The sequence below is a fragment of the Populus trichocarpa genome, chromosome 2 (assembly GCF_000002775.5).
Source record: "Populus trichocarpa isolate Nisqually-1 chromosome 2, P.trichocarpa_v4.1, whole genome shotgun sequence".
Lineage (NCBI taxonomy): Eukaryota > Viridiplantae > Streptophyta > Magnoliopsida > Malpighiales > Salicaceae > Populus > Populus trichocarpa.
The window spans coordinates 14,197,921-14,219,189 of NC_037286.2; the positions used below are offsets into that span (position 1 = coordinate 14,197,921).

At 30.1% G+C, this 21,269-nt stretch overlaps 1 protein-coding gene across 4 annotated transcripts in view; it reads right to left on the reverse strand.

The window, feature by feature from the left end:
• The window catches only part of LOC7487746 (caffeic acid 3-O-methyltransferase), a 132,944-nt gene that overhangs the window by 18,483 nt on the left and 93,192 nt on the right, over positions 1–21,269 (reverse strand). Inside the window, exons 1-4 of one of the 4 annotated variants that reach the window (XM_006386598.3) lie at positions 9,842–10,309; positions 9,355–9,665; positions 8,878–8,942; positions 8,353–8,788 (exon numbers count right to left, since the gene is read on the reverse strand). The exons of 2 other annotated variants lie outside the window; for them this stretch is intronic. In XM_006386598.3, coding sequence (XP_006386660.3) covers positions 8,489–8,788; positions 8,878–8,942; positions 9,355–9,665; positions 9,842–10,245 — 1,080 coding nt within the window. In that variant the 5' untranslated portion in view covers positions 10,246–10,309 and the 3' untranslated portion in view covers positions 8,353–8,488. Of the gene's footprint in view, positions 1–8,352; positions 8,789–8,877; positions 8,943–9,354; positions 9,666–9,841; positions 10,312–21,269 lie in introns of those variants that run through there. One more of the 4 variants, XM_052450460.1, reaches the window with a different exon arrangement.

Consider the following 21,269-nt stretch of genomic DNA (forward strand, 5'->3'; position numbering starts at 1 on the left):
GAAATAACTGTTGAAGAATCCATACTGAACAAAGACCTGATGCCTTATAAAATAAGAATTAATTTATGACCAATTAGTTCTTATTGTTTGATATGGAATCTTTGTAAAATAAGTAAGTCAAAGGCTGCCGTATAATTTTTCAGTAGCATTAAGGACTCCTTATAGTAAATGCAATCCATAATTCTTAAGGAAATAATATCTTTTATGTTTTCACACTTTGCTCGCAAAGTCCAGGCCCAACTTTAAACATGTTGTTCTTTTTTGTACGGATGAATTAACGAGCCTACTATATATTAATAGAAAAGTATAAATGTGTATTTTCCAACCCAATTGGAATCACATCCAAAATCCCTTTGTAGCTCCAGATATGAACCAAAAGGTAGACGAAGGCTTAGATTGGAAGATTTGAACCTTTTTAACTCAAACCTCTTGACTTAGCCCATCAAACTTCTCTTGGATCCACTTCGTTTTAGGCCTTAAAACAGACCAGATAGACACTCCTAATGATTTCTTTGATGTCGTAGCCAAGATCGCATCATGAACCTATCTAAATATCATTTAACAATTTGTTCAGGATATTGCTTCAATTTCACCAAATTAGCCCAAACAAATTCTGATTCTGTTATAGTGATGCGAGCTTGGATTGTTGTTTACATATCATTCCAACTCTGGACTGAATTTGACGGTAAATTTATAAACCAAGTAAAAGCATCTCGAGTTAAAGAATTTGAAAATGATATTAATTTTAAAAAGTCAGGATCAAATACTTTCTTAGATTGGCAAAAAAATCTTGCTATATGTTCTCTAGCAAACACAATTCTTTAGCCATTAAATAAAGTAAACTTTGGAAACTTGAAATTATTAGGATAAATATATATTCTATCAATGTAATCTAAATATGGTTTTCTATATATTGGCCTATGTATTTGTTAAAATCTAAGTCTATAAGCTTATTTCATTATACCTAGAATATACTCTGGATTAATTTTATTTGGAAGTCCATTTATTTCGAGGTTATTTGAAATCATAATCTCATCCATATCTTTTAGTGATGAACTCTTACAATTAATAAATTTATTTTTTGAACTACTCTCGGCATCCTCTATTATTAAAGGCTTCCCATTTTGTTTATGATCATACTTCCAATGATTTGATTCTTTTTCAACTTTCTCATCTAAATGGTTTTTAATTTTAACTACCATTTATTTAGAAATATTATTCACTGTCTCCAACATAGTATAATTAAATAAAAATTCACTTCATCATTTTCTTTTTTTTTTATTTTGGTGTTTAATTTTGCATTGACATATTTAATAGCCTTAATCATTCTCTTATAATATTATTTATTCATGTTTTGTAATTTTCCAACTTCATGCTCCAAACTTATTTTACATTTCTGTCTTTTTCTAACATTAGACTCTAGAATAGCATGAGTTAATCACTCATTCATTGCTGCAATTATATTTAAATGATAGTCAATTATTTTTATATTGATTCTATATTTCTTTTTAGTTTTTTCATAAAAACATTTATACCTCTCTTCATATTTTGTAATTTTCCTACTTTATGGTCCAAACTTATTTCATGAATTTTTTATTTTTCTAACATTAGACTCTGAAATGACATGATTTAATCTCTTCATTACTACAATTATATTTAAATGATATTCAATCATTTTTATATCGATTCTATATTTCTTCTTAGGTTTTTCAGAAAGATATTTATACCTCTCTTCGAGTATCTTATTTGCATCATCCACTCTCCGTTCAAAGAGTAAATATCTCTCAATTATCACAAACCTTGTTTCAACTAGTAAACTTTGGAAACTTGAAATTATTAGGATAAATATATATTCTTAGTGTGGTTGCCAATCATTGGTAATATTAATATTTTTAGTGCCATAGTTTCAAAGAACAAATATGACAGTCTTAGTGTGGTTGCCAATTATTTTGTTGGTTCTTTTGTGTCTATTTCAATTAAGAGGACTTTAATTTTATCTCAAGTTTGGATAGGAAGTCTAATTTATGAAATTTATATTCTAAACCTTCACCAGAACTCTAGATTTGTAATTCTAGACTTATAGCAATGTCATAATATAATTTAATTAATGAGAAGTAATCAAATATTTTAATGCTATGAATGTAAATAAGAACTTTAATAATTCAAGATTAAAGAATTTATACTCATTGAATGATCTTTGGTTCGATTACAACCACGAACTGAAATGTCTTGACAAAAAAGCATGAACTGATATTTTTGGTGTTTTCTAGATTTCTTAATAATGAACATTCCAAGCTTACTAGATTACAAACCTACTAATTACAAGCCTGCTGATTAATTACTACCTAGTAGTTGATGTGAAGTTTTTGCAAACTTGATTGAAATGCAGTGCAATTGTTATTGGATTGTTCGGTTGTTATTATGTTTGATTGTCCCCTTTTTCTTTCTTAGCCTCTTTTAAGTAAGGAAAACCACCAAGTTACCACACATAATCTTCATTTTTTCTAATTCTAAGGATGCACAAATTCAATTGCTTTTCTCTATTAATCCACGTAACTTGTCAATTTTTCTTTGATAAAATTGGACCATTTTTATAATGTATCCTAATCCTCCTTTCATTCATTCTAAACTTCATCATTCCCTTGTGTATCATTATGGCAACTCAATGACCAAATCATGTACTTCTTAATTTGGCTCACACTTGGTTACATACTTGTAGAAATAAGTCATATATACCAAACCAAATAGAAATATGTCATTACCTAACCTGGTTGCATATTGAGGACCTTGCCGATCGATACACCCATCCACAAAGTAGATGGGATGGCTAGCTAACAAAAACCAGTCCTAACTAGATGAATAAAAAGTATAGGAAGCACCCCTCCCAACATAAACAACAATATATCTGCATAACTTGCCGAAACGCATTTCATGGACAATCACTCCATTGCACAAATCAAGGAAAGACTAACCTACAAATTAGAGCCCAAAAATATCAAGATCGATCAACAAACGCTAGCACACCAGCAAGCCGAAGATGCAAATAAAAAAGAAAGAGAATAAAGACTGATAAGACGTGCAAACCCTGTGAGCTAAAAAGACCAACATAAGCCATTCTATAACACAAGAAATAATGCAGCTCTTGGTGTCTTGGATGGAAAAAAGGGCACATGAGGCAGGAAATTCATAGGAACATAGGAAAACATTAGTTGAACAAAGCACCTAGCAGCTCCTGGACCAGACATATCTGGAAAAAAAAGCCAGTCGAGGGGGTGTAGCTTAGAACTAGTCTAGTGAATAGTTGATTGCCTCTAAGTGAACAGTTGAATCACCAAATCTTTTAATGTTTTTTTTTTTAATTATAACTGCAATTATAATTTGCAAACCAGAGCTCTGCCTTTGGAATATGTGATGCTGTTAAAGAGAAGATGGTGGGGACATTAGACGTGAGTTAATGAAGGATAACCCAAATCATTATTGTTTGATTGAGATATTAGCTTAGATCCGGCCATCAAGTGTTTTGTTCCAAGATCCAATAAATTCACAACGGGACTCTATCAAATACCTTTTCCCAGTTCTGCTAGGGAACATGCATCAAACAACTTCATTTCTCATCTGGTACGAGTAACTAACAGTGATAACTAACAGTGATAATTAAAGCTTATACGAGATACAGCTTTTAAACTCGGATATCATCTCAAGAACTTCGTAACCTACAGTGATAAAGATAAGATACAAATTGACACTTTTAAATCCAGCCCTGAATGCCAAGTTAAAAAGGTGATTTTACCTTCGTTCCTTCCCTCCTGTTGAGTTAGTGAAACCATGTCAAGTTGAGACTCGTCTATGCATGGAAACAGTAGTAATCTCTGCAAGATTTGGAAGAATCTGCTCCACAACAATTAATTTCCCATCAGTTAGAACAAATATGTGACAGCTCTTTAACAATTCCAAGTAGCAGTATTCATCAGAGCTCTGCCTTTGGAATATGTGATGCTGTTAAAGAGAAGATGGTGGGGACATTAGACGTGAGTTAATGAAGGATAACCCAAATCATTACTGTTTGATTGAGATATATTAGCTTAGATCTATGATAATTTCTTCCATTAATGGTTAGTAGTTTCATAACATCCGGCCATCAAGTTTTTGTTTCAAGATCCAATAAATTCACAACGGCACTGGATGGATAAAAAGCAGTGGCATGCTATTAATTATCTTTTAATCGAGCACAAGTCACAGAAACCTCAACTTTAACAGCTCACATAAATACAATGAGTGTTGAGTATTTCAAACCAATTTATTCTCAATTCCTGTCATAAATGCTTGATAACTATAGAAATACTTGACAAACTTAAATAATGATTTATTAAACGAGAAAAAATAGAGATGGGACTAACAGCTTGATTGTTCCATGAGACTATTTTGGTGGTTAATTTTTCCCTGTAGTGATAACAGAGAGTGGTGCAATGAAGGAAAGTGGTGAAGCTGTTAGAAGATTAATTGGAAAGAATTAGGCAAACAAAGGCAAAAATGGGGCCCGGCCCAACTTTGAAACCTCCCAACCTGACTCATTGTTTAGCCCAGATTTAAAATTAATTGATGTGGTAGTTTTTCTAACGTGACCTAATCAACTTGGTGGGTCCAAAGACAATATAAAAAACCAATAAAAAAGCTGGTTTGGCTTTAAAACAAATTTAAGATAACATCCTTTTTTTCAGTATTTAGATTGTGATATTGTTGATCGACTTTGGCTTTGCTGTTTAACCTGTCAAACCAACAACCTGGATCATGGACTCTATTGGGTTTAAATATTTTTTTTAACTATTTCTTACCTAATGATATAATAACAAAAATAGATGCTCATAATATTGATGAGCACTAACAAAATATTGTGATATTTGTTTGAGATTACGATAACTTTATAGGAAGCAAACAAAAAAAATTATAAAACCAGTTCAAAATCAATGAGATGTTTAAAGATGAAATTAAAAAAATAAATAGCCTAAAATACTTCGATAAAAAAAATAAAAGATGAAATTTAAAAAGAAAATAAAAAAGGCAACTCATTCACTCTTCACATAAGCAGTGAAGAAGCTGGGTTGTTCCAGTTCTTATAGTAAAGACTAGTTAGGTGGCCTGCGCTACACCGCGGGCTAATTTGTTTGACATAAAAAAATATCAAAAAAAGCTAAGATCCAAGAGCGTTAGGTCTATTTATAAAGCTAGACCCAAGAGTCCTGGACCTCGTTGCAACGCCTAACCCAAGAGTAATATTTATAATATTAATTATAATAATACCAATAGTAATATTTATTATACAAATAATAATATTCTAAATATTAATAATAATATTAAACTTGTCTGACCCAAGTTCTTATAGTTTTTTATCCCTTGAAATCAAATTTAAGGTTTTTTTTTCGATAGTAATAATATTTTTTTAAAAAATTATTAATGATAATGATAACAATAAGAATAATACTAATGATTATAAACTCGGTTCTGATGACCCAGCCAGACCTAAGTTTAAATATAATTGAAAATTTATAGGTTTTTTATTTATTAAGTTGAGAATGTTTTTTTTTAAATAGCGACAAGTCACCTTAATGATAGGTGACCTGCATCATCTAATATATTTGATGATAAAAAATTAGGATAAGTTTTTGGGCCTTAAAAACCTAATTTTCAACTCTTTCTGCTTAAAAACACCTTTAAATATAATATGATCCTTAAAAGAGCACTTAACAATCTCAAAACACCCCAAAATCACTCTAAAAATAAAAACCAATCGAATAAAAAAACAAATGAATCCCAATCTAATCTAAAAAACAAGGAGATACCATCTTCATTAAACTATTCTCAAGAAGAAAAATTCATTGACAGAATGATCGCTTTTATTTTTGTGTATGGAATGTAACTAATTAACAACTTTCTCTCTATTTCGCTATTTTCTAGCAACTCTTTCTTTCTTTTCTTAAATCTAAGGATTAAAAAATAAATAAAATAAATTTTTGAATCAAAATCAAAATTTTAAGACTTTTGAGATTGGTCATGCATTTTTTTTTCATGTTTTACATTACAGTCCTCTCTTTAAATATTATCTTTCTACAATAATTTAAAATTTTATATGATGAAATTAGGTCAGAGAAGAATTCAATAAAAAAATATGGAAATGAAATTAAAAAAACAAGAGAAAAAATGAAAAGAAAAAAAATAAAGAGATCACGATTCATGAACAATGAAACTCCTTTCAGCTATTAGTATAGAGTTAGTTCCAATGCCTAAACGTAACACTCATAATATACACCAATCATTATACAATACTTTAAATGGTGTGGGGGAATCACTGTTTCCCTACACACAAAGTACTGTGGATTACAACAGTATTCCATAGTGCTTTCCTCTTCTTTTTTTTTTGCTAACTTTTCCCTTTTTTTTCTTTTTTTTTCAAAATTACTTTTTTTTTCAACTTTCCTATTTTTTCTTTTTTTTTTCCAAAATTATTTTTGTTGATTTTACTTTTTAAATATTAACCTATTAAAATTTTTGCTTTGTAATTTTTTTCTTTAAAATACTGTGGATTGCTGCAATGTTTTTCCACATAGTTTTTCTATTTTATTTCTTTATTTTTCAAAATTATATTTGTAGATTTTTTTTTAATATTGAGCTGATTGAGAGTTGAGTTTTGTAATTTTTTTTCTTTAAAACATTGTTGGTTGCTATAATGTTTCTTCGCATGGTTTTTTTTATGATTTTCTCCGTAATTATCTTTTTTTTATTTTATTTTTTAATATGGAGCTGGTTAAAAATTACAGTTACAATATGTGAGGAAAACACTGTAACTTTCCTCGAAAATTATTGTTGATTGCTACAGTGTTTTTTCCCACATGATTTTTTCCTGTTTTTGTTATGTTTTTCCCTAAAATTATCTTTATCAATTTTATTTTTTAAATATTAAGCTGGTTAAGAATTGCAATTACAAGTAAATACAAGTTTTTCCTCACAAAACACTATGGATTGATACAGTTTTTCCTCACATGGTTTTTTTCCAGTTTCTTTTGTGTTTTCTTTTTTTGTAATTTTTTTTTCCAAAATTATCTTCGTCGATTTTATTTTTTTTAATATTGAGTTGGTTAGAATTTAACTTTGTAATAAAGCTTAATCATGTGGGGAAAGCATTGTAGCTTTGCTCATAAAACATTATGGATTGCTACAGTGTCTCTCCGCATGGTTTTATTTTTGTTATAATTTTTCTCAAAATATCTTTTTCAATTTTATTTTTTTAATATTGAGTTGTTTGTGAATTACAATTACAAGTCATTACAAATAAGGCTAAATCATGTGGGGAAGCACTGTAGCTTTCATCACAAAACACTGTGAATTGCTACAGTGTTTCCAGAATGATTTGTTTTTTCTTTTTTTGGTGTTTGTTTTGTTATTTTTTTCTTCTAAAATTATCTATGTCGATTTTTTTTTAAATATCGAGCTGATTAAGAATTTAGCTTTGTAATTTTTTTCTTTAAAACACTGTGAATTGTTGCAGTGTTTTTCCATGTGATTTTTTTATGATATTTTCCAAAATTATCTTTGTCGATTTTTTTTTGAATATTGAGTTGGTTAAGAATTATAATTACAATAAAGCTAAATTATATGAGGAAAGCGTTGTAGTTTTTCTCACAAAACACCGTGGCTTGCTACAATATTTCTCTAAATGGTTTTTTATTTTATTTTATTGGGAAAAGCGCTATAGTTTTCCTCACAGAACATTGTCAATTGCTACAACGTTTTTTCTCATGGGTTTTTCTCCTTCCAAAATTATCTTTGTTGGTTTTTTTTTTTAATATTAAGTTGGTAGAGAATTTAGCTTTGTAATTTTTTTTTCTTTTTATTAACTGAAAAGCTAAATCATGTGGCGAAAGCACTGTATCTTTCCTTACAAAATATTGTAGATTGCTACAAATCATTTTGTTCAGTCTCTAAGTTTTTGATCACCAACACAACTTTTTTTCCCGTCATGAAATATTTGCTCCATCATACATTTAATTTCTATTACTTATCTAGCGTTTGTTCACAATTATAACACTGTCAAGTGCATTTATTTTATAAGCCCGCGGCAGCGTGCGGGCATGTCATCTCGTTTATAATTATTTGGGATCCACAATCACCACTTATTATTATTCAACATATTAATTTGTATGAAATTCTAGTATATTTCATTTGTTCATAAATTCTTTTACACGGCTTAATTGAGAGGAGTTTTTTTTACGTTCATACATGGATAGGAATGCATTGTTGCAACAAAAGTACAATATCTATTCGCAAAGCATGTAGCTCATCAAACTTCTATCTTGGGAATGCTAAAAGCTGATGAACAGCTATTTTATTTATTCCATAAATATCGTTCCACACGGGCAGTCATGAACGCTTCAATTCTGGTAGAAACTGGTAATGCATACTCCAATTTCTGCAAAATGCAATTTTAAGCAGTAATCTACTTGAAGAACTCCATGACCCAAAAATTACAAACAAAGGTTTCAAATTTGATGCCACGGAATCCAGCTGCAGTGGCCAGGGCCATGAATTCATCTTCAGTCCGTTCTTTCCCTCCTGGGTTTTGAGACATCATCATCAGTACATCAAGTTGCGAGATCGCTTTCGCAGCAGGGCTTGTCTTGGCCGTGATCGGAAGAACTGATTCCATAACAATTACCTTCCCATCCTCTGGAATAGCTTTGTAGCAGTTCTTCAACAACTTCAAGCAGTGATCATCACTCCAATTATGGAGTATCCACTATAAGATTATATATCCATTAGTCGTTATTAGTGATTTTGGTGTCTAAAATTGAGCAAGTAGATTATATGCCGTCAGAATTTTGGTACCTTCAGGAAAATGGCATCTCCTTTGGGAACACTTTCAAACATATCTCCTCCCACGTGCTCCACACCTGCATGAGAAACCAGTTCCCACATCTATGACCAAGTCTTTCATTGTCTAGTCTTTTCCTTATCCTGTAAAGCCTGTGATTCTCTGCAAACTTCTCTTCTTTTCTTTTGGGTTCACTGAAAACATTTTTATGGGTAAAGTATATGTGTGGCTTGTCATGTTTTAGATTGTGGCACCTCAAATTTCAGATTTTGGTCATACGAGGTTTGAAGTTTCAGGCAGATTCATTAATGAATACGGAGCATGTTATCATGTTTTCCTAAATTCTCTCAATTTGTCAATTTAATTTTCCCACAGTGTTTGATTAACCTTAATCAATGACAGAAACATGAGCAAGTATCAGCGGAACCAGAAAGAATAAAATTTAACAATTACCATGAATTAAACGTAAGGAGAGGAGGAACAAAACATACCAGGATAGGCCGGCGCATGCTCTATAACATGTGGCAAGTCGAAATTGATACCCTTGATCTGGGGATATTTAGACGTTACTGCCTTCATAGTGTGTCCCAAGCCACCACCAATATCAACCAGCTGTTTCAGGTTCTTGAAACCATTGTATTTCTCAAGCATATTTCCATTTACAACAGTGGTTTGGTTGTACATTGCTGTGTTGAATACCTGATTGAACCTAGGGTCCAAGCCATTGTACTCAAAGGCATGTACTCCATGGACTCTGTGAAACGCAACTCCTCCTTCAAGAACTGCATCTTTTAGTTGAGACCTAGCAGGAAACGGATAAACATTGAGATTAGCTAGCTGCCCTTATCAACAAAATAGAGAGAGATAGGGGAGAGAAATGATGATAAGAGGTACAATGTTTACTAATATTATTATAGTAAATTGAAGCAAGCAAAAATTAAATAGAAAAAATGTGACAATAGATAGGGAGTGACAAACCAGCTCTGTAAGATGACGTTTTCATGATTCAAGGCCATGAAGGGGGCCAAAGAAACACCATTTTGGTTGCGCACAAAGTACATGGACACAGGAGCCAGACTGTAGAACCTCTCCGAGCCATCGACAAAACAACAAAGCACTTGGTGGCTAGCCAAGAGCCTTAGAATACGGTCCACCATCTTTGGTGTATCGGGGTTATCTGTGGGCAACTTGGCTGCGATATCTGCAGCAGAGAGTTTGACATCTGGACCTGCTTTGGCTATGATCTCAAAGATGCCAAGCTGAATCGCCGTGTGTAGAGTCATGGGTAGCACTGAGCTCAAAGCTAGTTGCATGGCATATCCAAAGTTTTCATCTTTCGCTTCATCAACTTGACTGACGTGGTTTTCTATAGAAGATGCCATAATGTTTTTTGAGGATGTCGATCAATTTTAGATAGAAGAAACCGGATGGGTTTATGAATATTCGGCTTCAAAAGTATTTATAATGGAAGATTGGATGAAATAGTTGACAATGAAGTAATCTTTTTATTAGAGGTGTAACAAAAAACTGAAAAACTGATTTAATCGAGAATACTGAAAAAAAAATAACACAAAAACAAACTATTCTTGTAAACTATAACAAAAAAATAAAAGAAAATGTCGTAAGAACAATGTGTAACTAATACAGTCATTAGAGTAAGAACAATGTTTAACTAATACATTCATTAGAGATTGTGTTGTAGTTGTAAATGAGTTTTTTAACATTTCTATAATATTTTTTAGATATTTAAATATAAAAACATTTAACTTGAACTCATTAGAGCTAACATGAAAATAATCAAAAGAGTAATAGGTTGTCTGACGCGATCGACATGTAATAGTTTTAGTGTTTTAGAAGAAATTATGTTGTTTAGATGTTTGATTTTTATTTTCTAAAAAAAACACACTTGTAATGCTTTTGTTTCTCTTTTTTGTATTTTCTTTTAAATGATATCAAGAATCTAGTTGTATTTTAGCCCTTTTTTTTTTTTTTTGCTGAAAAGTAGTTTCTATTTGGAAAGTGAATTCCGAAAAAGTGAATTATTTTTCAATGTTTGGTAGTGTAATGAAAAATAAGTTGGAAACACTTTCTAGTGTTTGGTTATGTAATGGAAAATGAACTGGAAAATAACTTATTAATGTTTAATTTTTTTCAAGTTTATTAAAATAATGAGGAACAAATCTTACAAATTAAAAAGTTGAATGAGAATGAAATTGAAAAAAATATATAATTTCATAAATTATCTCAAATAAAATAAATAATAATGAAAATAATAGAGATCAAATCTAAAAAATAAAAAAAAATTAAAAGATGAAGAAATTAAAATAATAATAATTACCATTTCATAAATTATTTCAAATAAAATAAGTAACAATCAAAAGAATGAGGACCATATTTGATAGATAAAAAATTTCAATTAAAAAATAATAAGGGAAAAGCAAATAACAATTATAAAAATGAGGATCAAAGTTAATATAAAAATTAAATTCTAAGGGATGAAATTGAAAAACAAATATTCAAAACAAAATATATATAGCAATCAAAAGTTTGAGGACCAAATTTGATATAATCAGCAAATAATATGACATTTCTAAATTTTTCACAACTTCGAGAAATTGTTTTCCAGCCCAAAATAAAAGGAAAACACTTTTCTGGAAACCAAGCCAAATTTTTCTTTGACTGGAAAGTATTTTTCGTTGATCAACTTTTATAATAACAAACAAACACGGGAAAATTTAAAAAGTAACCTGTCATTTTCCAGAAAACTAACACACCCTTAAAAGAAACATGTTTCACCAGACAAAAAGGGGTCATAGCATGTCAGTTTGCAAAGTTAAATCCACAATGTAAAAATTATTCAATAAAAACTAAACTCCAATACTTTATATTTTCTTACTGTGGTCCCTAAAACTTTGTTTGCAATATTGTAACCCCTCCATTAGTTATCTCAAGGATTCCCTCATCTTTAATTTTATTAATACGAATTAATAATCTCTTCTCTGTATTGTTTTTTTATAAATGTGGTATTTATTGCTACAACAATCTATTAATAGAGAAAAATATAATTATGTCATTACTAAAACAAAACCGCAGATTTTGTGTTTAACGTTTCATTTTTTTTTTGAATGATTTATTTTTAATTTTATTTATTTTAATTGCCAAATTTATATTTTATTTGTTTAAAATACAACAGCTATTATACAAAAAAAATAATCAAAACCCATTTTAAAATATAAAAAACCACATAAAAAAATCAAACAATCAATCATTTCATCTTAAATCAATTGATTGACGCATAAATCAATAAGTTATTTTTTAAAATTGTGATATTAGTTGTTTATAAAGTGATTTTTATTTAAAATTATATTAAAAAAATTTTAAAAAAATTCTTTCTAATATCATTACATTAAAATAATATAAAATTATTAAAAATTTTATTTAAAATAAAAAAAATTATAAAAAAATAATACAAAAACAAACATACTCTTATAAACTACAACAAAGAAATAAAGGAAGATGTCATTTGTAGTTGTAAATGACTATATTAACATTTCTAGATTATTTTTTAAATATTTTAGTATAAAATCAAGTTAAAAACATTTAATTTGAACTTTAATTTTTCAATCAATAGAGCTATCATGAAAATAGTCAAAAGAATAATAGGTTATATGACACAACACGCAACTCTTCCGCAGTCTGTTTAGAAAAAAAAGCTTGACAAATGGAATAATTAGAATATTTAGTACAATCATAGAAAAGCTTTGTCCACCTGTCAGACTTCTCTTGACGTGATCGGTATGATCGGTTACGAAATGATGCCAAATTTCGTAAACTAATGTAATAACCCTCGTAGTAGTTTAATTAACCCACTACAAATGATGACGAAGACATTTACTTTTGTTACATAATTAGCATGAGCTAAGCTGCGAGTCCGATACAATTAATTTTAATGTTAAAAAAATATTAGATCTATTTTTTTTCAATGTGATAAAAAAAACGAAAGTATTGCTAATATAATTTCTAGCCCAAATAAAAATTATATCATGAACTTAAACCTCTTGACTTAACCCATCAAACTTCTCTTGGATCCACTTCGTTTTAAACCTTAAAATAGACTATATAGACACTCCTAATGAATTCTTTGATGTCATAGCCAAGATCGCATCATGAACCTATCTAAATATCATTTAACAATTTGTTCAGGATATTGCTTCAATTTCACCAAATTAGCCAAAACAAATTATGATTCTGTTATAGAGATGCGAGCTTGGATTACTGTTTACATATCATTCCAACTCTGGACTGAATTTGGCGGCAAATTTATAAACCAAGTAAAAGCATCTCCAGCTAAAGAATTTGAAAATGATATTAATTTTAAAAAGTCAGAATCAAATACGTTCTTACATTGGCAAAAAAATCTTGCTATATGTTCTCTAGCAAACACAGTTCTTTAGCCATTAAATAAAGTAAACTTTGGAAACTTGAAATTATTAGGATAAATATATATTCTATCAATGTAATCTAAATATGGTTTTCTATATATTGGCCTATGTATTTGTTAAAATCTAAGTCTATAAGCTCATTTCATTATACCTAGAATATACTCTGGATTAATTTTATTTGGAAGTCCATTTATTTCGAGGTTATTTGGAATCATAATCTCATCTATATCTTTTAGTGATGAACTCTTACAATTAATAAATTTATTTTTTGAACTACTCTCGGCTTCCTCTATTATTAAAGGCTTCCCATTTTGTTTATGATCATACTTCCAATGATTTTATTCTTTTTCAACTTTCTCATCTAAATGGTTTTTAATTTTAACTACCATTTATTTAGAAATATTATTCACTGTCTCCAACATACTATAATTAAATAAAAAATCACTTCATCATTTCCCTTTTTTTATTTTGGTGTTTAATTTTGCATTGACATATTTAATAGCCTTAATCATTCTCTTATAATATTATTTATTCATGTTTTGTAATTTTCCTACTTCATGCTCCAAACTTATTTTACATTTCTTCTTTTTCTAACATTAGACTCTAGAATAGCATGAGTTAATCACTCATTCATTGCTGCAATTATATTTAAATGATAGTCAATTATTTTTATATTGATTCTATATTTCTTTTTAGTTTTTTCATAAAAACATTTATACCTCTCTTCATATTTTGTAATTTTCCTACTTTATGGTCCAAACTTATTTCACGAATTTTTTATTTTTCTAACATTAGACTCTGAAATGACATGATTTAATCTCTTCATTACTACAATTATATTTAAATGATATTCAATCATTTTTATATCGATTCTATATTTCTTCTTAGGTTTTTCAAAAAGATATTTATACCTCTCTTCGAGTATCTTATTTGCATCATCCACTCTCCGTTCAAAGAGTAAATATCTCTCTTCTATAGTCATAAACTTGTTTCCTTTTTCATTTTATATTTCTTCCCCTTAAAGGATTGATTATTTATTTATTTTTTTAATAAAGAGATCAACTAATTCTTCTATTTCTTCTACATTTTCCGCTAATATTAATATTTTTAGTGCCATAGTTTCAAAGAACAAATATGGCACTCCTAGTGAGGTTGCCAATTATTTTGTAGGTTCTTTTGTGTCTACCTCAATTAAAAGGACTTTAATTTTATCTCAAGTTTGGTTACTAAGTCTAATTTATGAAATTTATATTCTAGACCTTCACCAGAACTCTAGATTTGTAATTCTAGACTTATAGCAATGTCATAACATAATTTAATTAATGAGAAGTAATGAAATATTTTTAATGCTATGAATGTAAATAGGAACTTTAATAATTCAAGATTAAAGAACTTATACTCATTGAATGATCTTTGGTTTGATTACAACCACGAACTGAAATGCCTTGACAAAAAAGCATGAACTAATATTTTTGGTGTTTTCTAGATTTCATAATAATGAATATTCCAAGCTTACTAGATTACAAACCTACTAATTACAAGCCAACAAGTTACTTGCCTGCTGATTAATTACTACCTAGTAGCTGATGTGAAGTTTTTGCAAACTTGATTGAAATGCAGTGCAATTGTTATTGGGTTGTTTGGTTGTTATTATGTTTTATTATCTCCTTTTTCTTTCTTAGCCTCTTTTAAATTTATGGCAAACCACCAAGTACTAGGTAGAAAACGATAGAAAACCACACATCATCTTCATGCACAACTTCAATTGCTTTCTCTATTAGTCCATAATTTTTCTTTGATAAAATTGGACCATTTTTATAATGCATCCTAATCCTCCTTTCATTCATTCTAAACTTCATCATTCCCTTGTGTATCATTATGGCAACTCAATGACCAAATCATGTACTTCTTAATTTGGCCCACACTTGGTTACATACTTGTAGAAATAAGTCATATATACCAAACCAAATAGAAATATGTCATTACCTAACCTGGTTGCATATTGAGGACCTTGCCGATCGATACACCCATCCACAAAGTAGATGGGATGGCTAGCTAACAAAAACCAGTCCTAACTAGATGAATAAAAAGTATAGTAAGCACCCCTCCCAACACAAACAACAATATATCTGCATAACTTGCCGAAACGCATTTCATGGACAATCACTCCATTGCACAAATCAAGGAAAGACTAACCTACAAATTAGAGCCCAAAAATATCAAGATCGATCAACAAACGCTAGCACACCAGCAAGCCGAAGATGCAAATAAAAAATGGTCCCCTTTTTATATGGATAGGGGACAACTTGCGTACTAGTGATATTTTTGTTGGTAAACTTGACCCGCCGACAACTTACCGACGGATATAAATCCATCGGTATTAGGGTCGGTGATTATGGCATTTCAAGTAATTATTTTCGAACTCTCTGTGAAATGCCGACGGACTTATATCCGTCGGTATGGACGTCGGTGATTGTGGCATTTCAAGTAATTATTTTCGAACTCTCTGTGAAATGCCGACGGACTTAGTCCGTCGGTATGGACGTCGGTGAATGTGACATTTCAAGTAATTATTTCGTGTTACAAAATATATCATCCATGATCTATAATTATTTCAAGTAATTATTTCGTAATTGTGGCATTTCAAGTAATTATTTCAAGTAATAAATATTTGGTGTTTCAAAATATATCATCCATAATCTCAATTACATGAAAAAAAAGGTTTTACACAGGGCTTCATTTTGGTAGTTAGTTAGAATTTTCTTTTTCTTCGTCATCAATTGAATTGTCATCACCTTCATCGCAATCTTCAATATGGATATCATCTTCTTCATCAACATTTGCTTGTCCGCTAGAGCTCAAAACAAAATTCAACTCCTCTGCGTCAACATCAACAAGACTATCATCGAAAACACGAAAATTTGAATTTTCTTCCAATTCAATCGAAGGAGCAACTCGATATGGTTCAACCAACTCACTAACTTGAAAGACTTCATCTCGCACACTTGTGTCTTCGTTCTCATCCTGAACAACCTCGACACGACCCCGGGGTTTTGTTTTTAAAACGGACAACCAATCCACTCTTGATCAATCCTTTCTAAATGAAGGGGTGTATGTGTAATAAACTTGTTGACATTGCTGATATGAGGGAGATTTTTTTTTTTTGGGGAGGGGGGGCTGGTTGTTTGTAGATGGGGAGAGTTGGGATTAGGAAAAAGAAGGAGAAATAGGGGAGGAGAGGGTCGGCAGAGCTGTCATATATTAACTTTTTCCGACGGAAACTTCGTCGGTGATTACGTCGGTGATTCTGACAAAAACATCGACACGTCACCGTACGGATCTGCCATTTCAAATCCCTCGGTGAGTCCGTCGGCAATTTAAACGGCGAACCGGTCACGTCACTGTACGGGCTGTCGTTTTGAATCCATCGGTGATTCCGTCGGAAAAAATAACCCGCCAAAACCTCCACGTAAGCGACCCGTTTTTTTTTAATTCGGAAACTTTTCCGTCCGTAATTCAGTCGGGAGTTACCGACTGAATTACGGACGGAAAAGTTTCCGTCGGTAGTTACCGACTGAATTACGGACGGAAATGTATCCGTCGGTAATTTCGACTTCAAATTACCGATAAACATATTTTGTAGGTAAATTCGTTGCTATTTAGCAAATTTCTGGTAGTAAATTTGTCGGGGGTACAGACAACACAGTGGGCAATGACAGTTTTTAGGACAGTACTATCGAAATCAACAGTGTAGATAGAATCGACAGTAGAGGTTGATGATGAGTCTAGACAATGGATAGTCAAGGCTTGGCGAAAACACTACTAGCACGCATGACAATTACATGTTCGGTTGTTATTATGTTTGATTGTCCCCTTTTTCTTTATTAGCCTCTTTTAAGTAAGGAAAACTATAAGTTACCACACATAATCTTCATTTTTTCTAATTCTAAGGATGCACAAATTCAATTGCTTTTCTCTATTAATCCACGTAACTTGTCAATTTTTCTTTGATAAAATTGGACCATTTTTATAATGTATCCTAATCCTCCTTTCATTCATTCTAAACTTCATCATTCCCTTGTGTATCATTATGGCAACTCATTGACCAAATCATGTACTTCTTAATTTGGCCCACACTTGGTTACATACTTGTAGAAATAAGTCATATATACCAAACCAAATAGAAATATGTCATTACCTAACCTGGTTGCATATTGAGGACCTTGCCGATCGATACACCCATCCACAAAGTAGATGGGATGGCTAGCTAACAAAAACCAGTCCTAACTAGATGAATAAAAAGTATAGTAAGTTATAATTTGCAAACCAGAGCTCTGCCTTTGGAATATGTGATGCTGTTAAAGAGAAGATGGTGGGGACATTAGACGTGAGTTAATGAAGGATAACCCAAATCATTATTGTTTGATTGAGATATATTGGCTTAGATCTATGATAATTTCTTCCATTAATGGTTAGTAGTTTCATAACATCCGGCCATCAAGTTTTTGTTCCAAGATCCAATAAATTCACAACGGCACTGGATGGATAAAAAGCAGTGGCATGCTATTAATTATCTTTTAATCGAGCACAAGTCACAGAAACCTCAACTTTAACAGCTCACATAAATACAATGAGTGTTGAGTATTTCAAACCAATTTATTCTCAATTCCTGTCATAAATGCTTGATAACTATAGAAATACTTGACAAACTTAAATAATGATTTATTAAACGAGAAAAAATAGAGATAGGACTAACAACATGTTTTGGCTTTTAAAAAAGTTTCAAGATGATATCTTTTATTTTATTTTATTTTTCTAATATTAAGACGATGACATATTGGATCGACCCAAGCTTCACGTCTTAACCCACGAAACCCTTAACCTGGATCATGAACTCCACTAGGTTTAACCGTTTTGTTTTTTAAAATTATTTTTTGCTTAAAAATATGATAACAAAAATCATCTCCAGCAAAGTTAAGCACCAATCAAATACCATGATATTTATTTGAGATAGTAATAACCTCATACAAAGTGAACTAAAATAAATTATAAAGACCAATTCAAAATCAACCACATATTAAAAGACAAGATTGAAAAATAAAAGGAAAAAAAGATTCAATCAAAGAAAAAAATGGGGCCCGGCCCAACTTTGAAACCTCCCAACCTGACTCATTATTTAGCCCAGATTTAAAATTAATTGATGTGGTAGTTTTTCTAACGTGACCTAATCAACTTGGTGGGTCCGAAGGCAATATGAAAAACCAATAAAAAGGCTGGTTTGGCTTTAAAACAAATTTAAGATGACATCCTTTTTTTCAGTATTTAGATTGTGATATTGTTGATCGACTCTGGCTTTGCTGTTTAACCTGTCAAACCAACAACCTGGATCATGGACTCTATTGGGTTTAAATATATTTTTTTTTTACTATTTCTTACCTAATGATATAATAACAAAAATAGATGCTCATAAAATTAATGAGCACTAACCAAATATTGTGATATTTGTTTGAGATTACGATAACTTTATAGGAAGCAAACAAAAAAAATTATAAAACCAGTTCAAAATCAATGAGATGTTTAAAGATGAAATTAAAAAAATAAATAGCCTAAAATACTTCGATAAAAAAAATAAAAGATGAAATTTAAAAAGAAAATAAAAAAGGCAACTCTTTCACTCTTCACACAAGCAATGAAGAAGCTGGGTTATTCCAGTTCTTATAGTAAAGACATAAAAAAATATCAAAAAAAGCTAAGATCCAAGAGCGTTAGGTCTATTTATAAAGCTAGACCCAAGAGTCCTAGGCCTGGTTGCAACGCCTGACCCAAGAATAATATTTATAATATTAATTATAATACCAATAGTAGTATTTATTATACAAATAATAATATTTTCAATATTAATAATAATATTAAACTTGTCTAACCCAAGTTCTTATAGTTTTTTATCCCTTGAAATCAAATTTAAGGTTTTTTTTTTATAGTAATAATATTTTTTAAAAAAATTATTAATGATAATGATAACAATAAGAATAATACTAGTGATTATAAACTCGGTTCTGATGACCCAGCCAGACCTAAGTTTCTAGGGTCTGGTTCTCCTAATAATAATAATAATAATAATAATAATAATAATAATATTAAACTTATCCGACCTAAGTTCTTATAGTTTTTAATCATTTCAAATCAAATTTATGGTTTTTCTTCAATGGTAATAATATTTTTTTTAATCATAATAAAAATTAAAACCATATTAAGAATAAGAATGACACTAATAATCATAATAATAATAAGAATAGCAACAACGACGACGACGACAACGATAACAACAACAACAACAATAATTTTTTATTTTACCTTTCAAATCAAATGTAAGGTTTTTTTTTATAGTAAAAATATTTTTTTCAAATTTATTAATAATATAAATAATAATGACAATAATAATATTTGTAATAATAATATTAAACATGTTTGATCCAAGTTCTTATAGTTTTTAATTTTATCATTCAAATCAAATCATGGTTATTTTCTAATATTAATAATATTTTTTCAAATTTATTAATTATTATAATAGCAATATTCATTATAATAATATTCATGATGCAAATAATAATATTTTTAATATTGATAGTAATATTAAACATGCATGATCCAAGTTTAAGTGAGTCTGGCTGCGACGTCAGGCCCATGAACCTTTGGTCTGACTGCAACACCAGATCCAAGAGCCTTAGGTGTGGATCTAGCTGCAAGGCCGTATCATGAAAGTGCGATAACTAAATAGAAAAAAAATTAATATTAAAGAATAAAATTAAACAAAAAAATAATTGAAAAGGAAAATAAAAGAAAAAAAACAAAGCAAAGCACTATTCCAATAAATAGTGCTTTGCGAAGAGGGGTACAATAAAATCCCCTCATGAGATCATGATAATCTAATGAAAAATAAACAAAACAAATCATGAATTTTAATTCTCAATCAAATCGATATTAAAAGATAAAATTGGAAGAAAAAAACTAATTAAGAAAAAAAATCTAAATCAACTGGGTTAACCCACCAAACATGGGATTTGTGTCATGAGAGTGTGATAACTAAATAGAAAAAAAATTTAATATTAACAAAATTAATTAAAAAAATTAATTGAAAAGGAAAAAACAAAAAAAACCAATCCATAACCGAAAAGCATCGGCCGTTCACTATGGATTATATAGTGCAATTCATAATGAAAGACTGAATTCTTTTAGTTATAGATAATATTTTAGAATATTATAGAAAAGCTTTATCCACCTATCATACTTTTCTTGACGTGATAAGTTAGGAAATGATGCCAAATTTCGTAAACTAATGTAATAACCCTCGGAGTAGTTTAATTAACCTACTACAAATGATGAATGTGTTTGAAGCAATCACAGCCAAACAATTATCGGGTAAAGTTAAAAATGCAAATTATTTTTGATGGGGCCCAATGTATTTCGCGTTTCAAACGCAGGTTTTATCAAAGCAGTTCCCGACTGCTTTCTACTTTGCACGGTTTATTTTTTTAAGTAAACAATTTTTTTTTCCTCGAAAAACCAATGCAGTGAATTATAAATTCACTCGCACTGTTCACGTTAACGTGAACAGTGTTTTTTTTCCAAAAAACCAGTGCAGTGAATTATAAATTCACTCGCACTGTTCCCGTTAACGTGAACTGTGTTTTTTTCTTCGACAAACCAGTGCAATAAATTATAAATTCACTCGCACTGTCATGTGAACAATATGTTTTTTTAGCCGAAAAACTAGTGTAGATTGAATTAAATTCACTCGCACTGTAATCTCAATTTTATTCCTAATAATATTTTATCTAATTTTATTGCATGCTTGAAAAATCATGAAAACTATAGTTCTTGTCAGATGAATCTTGTACGTAATGGAATTGTAGATAGTTTAATGAAACAATAAAAAATATTTTATATAAAGTATTATTTATTTC